This window comes from Boleophthalmus pectinirostris, unplaced genomic scaffold (assembly GCF_026225935.1).
Source record: "Boleophthalmus pectinirostris isolate CB_2022bp ecotype Guang Dong unplaced genomic scaffold, ASM2622593v1 HiC_scaffold_21, whole genome shotgun sequence".
Taxonomy (NCBI): Eukaryota; Metazoa; Chordata; class Actinopteri; order Gobiiformes; family Gobiidae; genus Boleophthalmus; species Boleophthalmus pectinirostris.
The window spans coordinates 10,345,537-10,352,646 of record NW_026571175.1 but is presented as its reverse complement, the minus strand read 5'-3'; the positions used below and the strand labels follow the sequence as shown (position 1 = coordinate 10,352,646).

The 7,110-nt window shown below is 37.0% G+C and overlaps 1 protein-coding gene across 1 annotated transcript; it reads right to left on the bottom strand.

The window, feature by feature from the left end:
* Positions 1 to 624: 624 nt before the first annotated feature.
* ngly1 (N-glycanase 1) lies at positions 625 to 7,047 on the bottom strand. Its single transcript, XM_020917682.2, has 12 exons — positions 6,755 to 7,047; positions 6,217 to 6,331; positions 5,934 to 6,137; positions 5,258 to 5,420; positions 4,365 to 4,584; positions 3,954 to 4,075; positions 3,005 to 3,150; positions 2,827 to 2,937; positions 2,139 to 2,315; positions 1,528 to 1,713; positions 1,144 to 1,321; positions 625 to 1,071 (listed from the first exon to the last, which is right to left on the bottom strand). Exons 1-12 carry the CDS (start codon positions 6,853 to 6,855, stop codon positions 896 to 898), a joined length of 1,899 nt encoding a protein of 632 aa, XP_020773341.1. The 5' UTR covers positions 6,856 to 7,047; the 3' UTR covers positions 625 to 895.
* Positions 7,048 to 7,110: the final 63 nt, after the last annotated feature.

The following is a 7,110-nucleotide window of genomic DNA, read 5'->3' as shown; positions in this document are numbered from 1 at the left end:
TAACAATAAATCTATCAAAACACTCAATATTATAAAATAATTGGATTCTCAGTTTCTTTGTATATATTATCTGCCTCAATTTCGTTTTATTTATTTATTTATTTTTACATGTACATCAATTTTGTTAAAAAACATAAATAAAAAATAAATACACTTTTAAATTTAGTTCAGTAGAGATGAACAATTCCTAGAATGAAAACATCCAAATAATTCTAATGAAGGTGTATGGAATAAATTGTTACACACTCAGCCTGTTCCTGAGATGAATGTTCCCCTGTATGGGGCATTAAACTGATCTATCTTGAATCTGTTTCACTACCAGAGTTATAATGGCTCAAAAATGCCTTGTTAAATGTGATATTTCTAATATAAGCAGGGTCACCTCGCCACAGATCTGACATGTAATTTGGTCTGTCACACTAATTACCATACATGCATAAAACGATCGATAGAACTATCATTTTGTGTGTGTGCGCTCGACTCCATGGAGATAATGGAGAACTTTAATGAGATAGGCAAGTTTAATATCGTACTGTGGAATATTCCTGGCAACATCTCTATGGAGACAAGCAGGTCTTAACCTGAAAAGTAACACAGCGCACATTTAAAGACTAAGGCACAGTGGACTGTAAAAATATGCTTTATTATTCCACATATGATGAGCTTTTAGCTCTTTCATCACATTTTTATGGACAGAATGTATTTAAATTCAATCAATACATCTGAAATATATGCAGACAACACCCTAATTCAATTAATATGTTTACATTAATAAAGATTTGATACAAAACAAAAATACATACATTTTGGGCTTTTTAATTAACAGAGATTTGTTTACGGTACTTATTGCACAAATCACATATTCAATGGCACAGGACAGTTACTAATGACAATGTTAGACAGTTTCAAGTTGGACCAGGATTTCAAATGAGGTTTCATCAGTTTCCTTTAAACTCTGTCTGAAGAGCTGTGCATGCTGCCAGGCCACATCTCCATCTCCACCACAGAGCTCTGCTACAATGCTGAACTCTGCAGAGCCAGACACACTGGAGAGAGGGTGTGTCTGTCCATCTAAAATGTTCAGACAAGAGGAAGTCATGGAGAGATCTGGTTTTATTAAAAAGGTATAATAGAATCATTTACCTCCCGAGAATTCTGTGGTGGCCTGTCCTGACTGCACCTTCCAGCACACAGTTCCAGACTGAAACGTCTGACTCTTGGCCATCACAGTTACTGATTGAATCTTCATTCCCACTGGGGAAAAGTCAAATCTCCAGGTTATTTTGCCAGTAGAGGAGCCTTCTGTTCTAGCAAGGTACACCTGAGAAATACAAATAGTTGACATAAAATTAGGACCCAGATGTTGACTGGCAAACAGAAAACCTATGGATATATTTTGTGTGCAATGGTCACATGGCAACTACTCTTAATGCTTGTGACTACTAATCCAAACTTTCTAGCAATTAGTTTTTTAAATGGTACTGGACCAGATTTTTCCCATATACTTGAGCAAAATTTGCAACTTACCATCTGCCAGTCTTTTTCCTCCTTCCTAAAGACAGCCTCCCTCTGCCACACACACTGCTCCCAGCCTGGAGTGACTTCACAGTGGTTGGACACTCGACAGTACTGGTCTGTGGAGGCATTGTAGCGTATATGCAGCAACCTGTCACTCTTCTCTTTGTCAGTTGGGGTGAACACAAACCCCAAGGTCTAAAAGGAAAATGGATAATTATGTCAAAGTAAGTAAAAATAAATAAATAAATAAAATGGCTATGACACTCATGGATGTTTATATATGTTACGTTTTGTACATTTGAATCACAATATTCATCTAAAACAACAGAGCGACTTTGCCACAAACATCACACAATATGAATCCTGTGTGTATCTATGATTAGGAAAATAAAATTAGAAAATAAAATAGGTGCAAAGCAATGGGCAAATACAATGCAACTCTGAAAGGGTAAATGAGAAGGCCAAACTACAGTAACATGATTAAAAGCTCAAAAAAGTCTATTAGGTATCCTTTAAGAAAACAAAAGAAGCAGCACCAATTTAAACATAAATATAGAAGAAACATGGGTTATAAATAAAATAATAGATAATGACTCAAATGTTATACTCAAGTTGCATACCTTGTCTGAATCTGGTGCTTTAGTTTCCCCTCTTGCTACCCTCCATGCCAGTGACCCAGAGTTGCGTCCACCCAGTTCTCCAGGTTTAGGTTTTTTAGGTGAGATGAACTCTACTAGCTCGACAAGCAGTCTTTCTGTCAACTCCTTCTTCCTCTGTGGACTCAGACTCTGCTGTTTCTGCCATGTCACAACAAATACAGATTTAATATTGACACATGTATGAAAATGTATGAAAATCAGGCCAATTTACTATCAATATAGATATAAAAGAGCTGCAGTGTGATCATGTGTAAATTGTATGTGTGAGGGACTAACATCTGTACACACAATAATTGTTATTTTGCAGTTGATGTCATCAACATTACCTGAGGGTGTGATGCTAGCTGTACACACTGCTCTGTTTGAAGCTCTGTTTCTCAAGTTAGACTTTAAAGGTGAGGTGATCTGTGCTCTTAAACAAGTAGCATTACAGATACAGGATGGTTTTTCAGTTCGACACTCTCACCTTTTTTGTTGAACTTCAAAGATCTAAACAGGACCATGAATGCTTCTATTGATCACAAGCTCTACAAAATGTGTTGTTTCAATCAATTTTGTATATTTTTTAAATTTTTCTGACAAAAAATTAACTATAGACATGCATGTAGAACACCCTCCAAAAAGCTAAAGATAGCAGTTAATTACTTACAGTGTTGTTAAGACTGCTAATTGTGTGAAGAAGCCATGCCTCCTGAACCTTGGTCCGCCGTGACAACACTTCAGGATGTTTACAGGAGTATCTCCATGTCACATCCACTACCTGCACGAGGCATAGTTCAGTATTTGATTGGATGCTCATGAGATCTTAGTTGTGTTTTAGTACTAACCTGATCTTTGGAGAAAGCCAGAATGTAGGAGAGCTTCTTCCCCCAGCCCACCTCATACAGAAGAGGTTTATCACACACATTCTCACAGGAGTCACAGTGAAGCCAACGACGCTGAGAGGGCGAATACACCTCTGTCCACACATGATCTGAAAAAAAAAAAACATTTAACAGCTGGTGTTAAGTGCCTATGACTGAGTAGATGTATTTTTTCAAAAACACAGTTAAGATAATTATTTTTAAAGTTAAGTAAAATTTTGACGCTTTATGCAAAATATTTCAGCTTTCTATGATATTATAACATTGTTTTCTCATCAAAAACATGCCTGAAGAGGTTTTAGATGTCATCCATGCATGTTTGAGCAATTTAGCAATCTCTCCTGGGTCCTATTTAAACTCTCCTAATGATTATGGCCAAATGGTCAAAGTGAGAATTTAGCAAAATCTTACAGAGGGGTTACTTTATGGGATATTAACTACTAACACATACCATATTTAGATCAGCATGTTACCATTTATTTTTTTCTTAAATGTTATATTCACCGAAAACAACAACACATTGACATACTGACAATAAGTTTCACTTTCGACTCTCCCTTTGCTCTCTGCGCTAAGTCACTCCCCACTTCCGAGCGAAATCACAACACAATCCGTATGCATACCGCTTATGAAACTGTCAAGCTGCTGTGTACAGTTGTTGTGTCCAGTTTTGTATCATGCATTGTATATTTATGGAGAACTGTCCAGTGGAAACTTAGATACGTAGGCTTGTGGGGTTAGCATTGGACAGGATCTTACAGTAAGGGTGGTTTGAATAGGACCCAGGAGAGATTGCCAAGTTACTCCAAAATACATGGATGACATCTAACATGTCATCTTGTAAGGCTTTTGTGATATGAAAATTAGACTTGGTTCATTATGTAAATATGCATTTTAAATATTGGGCAAGTACCTGTGCTGTCCCAAATATATCTGGCCTCAAGACCCATGGCTCTGCAACACAGGGTGAAACAGTTGGCCCACTCTCCACAGCGCCCCCTCCTGGTTTCCAGCAGCTTCTCTGGATTGTTATACCTACAATCCACACAAATTATTTAGTTCAACAAACTAACAATGAAACAAAAATATGGCATACAAGGCAACCAAAATGTTTTAGGCACTGATCATTTGGTTAAAGTATGGCAAACCAATGTTAAATGTAAACTACAGTTAGACATAGAGCTGCTCCAATAAGAACATTTACGGAGGCAAGATGAAGTTTATAATGCTAATGATGAAGTTAGATTAACATAGACATGGGAAAGCAACATTTGTTATAACAGGAACTGGGGAAATAATATTAGTTAGTTATTAGTTGACCAACCTTGGAAACCTGTTGGAAAGCTGACACGTTTGACAGAAGTGGTTCTCCACCCTCTGTGCTCCCCAGCGTAGGTCCTCCGTGCTGGGGCTGAGGGAGCCGGAGTTGCGGGTCTGGCCTCCACAGCGGCTGCAGGGCAGACAGTCCACCCACGAAAAGAAGTCCTGTTTGAACCACCGGAGCAGCTCCAGCACCACAAAGTCTTCCTGAGACAGCTTACAGTCTAGCAAAACAAAAGCACAATTCAAGAGCTGTGGATTAGAAAGTGATAATAGGAAAACATACTTACAGATCAAATTAGTTCATTCTACCACCACAAAAATATAATAAAAAGAAACTACAGTGGCCCTCATAGTCTAAAAGCGTGCTTTGTTCTCTATTGAATTATAATAAATTTTAAAAGTTATTATACTATAACTACATATAAACTGACTGCTTAAGATTTTAAACAGGTAAGCAACATTTAAACTCCACAAATTCTATGAAATCTTATTATTAAAAAGAGATCTATTTGTGCCACCACAGTCAAGTCAATAGGAAATACAACAGTAGTAATGATTAGTCAAAGCATTAATATTAATAAAAATAATTAATAATAGTGTTAATATTCATCAACTCCCCATGCTGGCAAGGCTGCCAAACTGCACAATCAGTTTCTACAGTCATACTATGTTCATACTAAGGCAAGGTAGGTGTGCCTACTGTCTTGTCTAATGGCACAACGGCAAGATGCACTTTGCTACTTTTTTCCTGTGAAAATATTTTAAAGGACAAACACATTTATTTATGACATGTCAGACCAAGTGTTAAGTTTTTCTTAATATAGAAATGTCAATTGCATCCTTTAGGTTCCCATCCCTCCAATTATCTAACATGAGTAATAAATTAATAAAAACCTGGGTCTGCTTCCTTGGCCTCCTTCATTTTCTTCTCAGCAGCAGAAGTCAGCTGCTGATTAGGAATACAACTTTTGGCTTTCTGCTGAAGCTGTGGGTTTTCATACACCATCACATGCTGAAAGTTAGACTGCAGGGTCACAAGGAAGCTCATGCTGGATTCCTAGAAGAGAAAACAGCATATAACCAAATAAATAATTATAAAACGTATTTACGTATCTAATAGTTATAATCGAGTACTATGTAGTTCTACCTAGGGCAGGTCGAATGTAGAATTTAAAACAACAGTTTATGTACTGAGGAAACTTTTACTTTTTATAATTAATTAGTAATTAGGGATGAAACTAGATTTTGTGTTACATTTTATGTTACATCCTGTGTTACAAGATCTCACAAGAGAAAACTGCCACAAGTTTGTGCACAATGATCTTTTGAGATTTTTTCTCCCATGCATTTACATTGGTTTGGACAAAAAAATGCTTTTGTAACTTTGGGTTCCAAAAGCACTGCTACAGTGAAAGGAAGAATTCCACATAAAATAAGTTTTAAAAAAAGTGAGGTGAATATTAAGTATTCACACCTATATACATTTAAACACCACTTCAAAATTGGGAAATGGGACTAAACCAGCACTTTACAATGAATAGAACAAGCTCAACATTTTTTTTTTTTATACCAAAGTTGGTGGTTGTTGGACTGGTGTTGCAGGCTGACTCGTCCCTGGAGAGCTTGGTGGGGCTGAAGCACACGCCCCACCCTGTGCCTGAGCGGTTGGCTGACTTCCACGCAGCCTCTGGTCCCTCTCTGCGGCTATGGACTCCCGGATTACCCTGAGCTGCTCTACAGAGGCTGTCTTGGGAAACACCAAGTGGGTCTCAGCCTGGGAAGACAGAGAATTACAAGTAGTACAAGAAACTACTAGGCAATGTATATTGAAGTTAAGCAATGCATTATGGTACCTCTTCAAATCCCATTTCAAATAAACATTCTACTGCTCCTTTGACTGGCAGAAGTTTGGTAGAAAAAGTAGGATTGCCAATACGGATGGATCTGTACTTCTCTTCATTCGGGTTCCTCAATAAAAGAAAAAAAAAAAACACACAAGTTATATCTAAATGCAAATATTATGTAGTGGTGCCAGACATTATGCACCACTACATAATTAGAGGTCCTGGAGTTAATTTAAAACAAACAAAAAAAGGTGCAGGCCTCTCTGTATCTCTGTTTTAGTGAGTCGTCAACATTAGCTGGGTTATAACTGATTGTGGTGCAACGAATGCGGAAGATAAGAAAATCTGAATAATATTAATGCTAATAGCTGAACAGATGCTTACTAATCACAAAACAGATTTGCTTACATTTGCTTGCACAACATGGACACCGATTAGCATTTGCAATCAAATGTAACGTTAATGCGATCAATGCATTTAACTTAATTTAACTTAATTTAACTTAAAATGCCTGAAAGATGCACATAGTTTTAGCATCTTAACTTACCTTAGAATATTGTCCGCGTATGTGAGCAACAATTTGGCGACATCCATAAAAACTTCATTAGGATTCTCACACAGAGTTGTCACGGCAGGAGACAAACCCATCGTGGACTTTTAATTGGCTAAAATTATGATTATTGAATGGTTATTTAGTTTCACTTGGAGAGGGGAGTAGCATGAAGCAAAAGAGCAGTGTAATGTTTGGGGCTTACTACAGATAGCTGACCAATGCTCGCCTGAACAAATATAACATATAAGTGGCATTTACGATAGATTTTTGACGTTTTAAAATATTCTATCTACATCATATCATAATTTACATCAATAAATTATCTAATTTTATTATTTGATCATTTGTAA

Bases quoted from the DNA above. Each gene is read 5' to 3' on its own strand.
- ngly1 (XM_020917682.2), bottom strand. From the start codon at position 6,855: ATGGGTTTGTCTCCTGCCGTGACAACTCTGTGTGAGAATCCTAATGAA. The intron at 6,332-6,754 runs GTAAGTTAAGAT...TCTTTTATTGAG, and splicing joins TACGCGGACAATATTCTAAG to GAACCCGAATGAAGAGAAGT. The intron at 6,138-6,216 runs GTACCATAATGC...CTGTCTTCCCAG, and splicing joins TTGAAATGGGATTTGAAGAG to GCTGAGACCCACTTGGTGTT.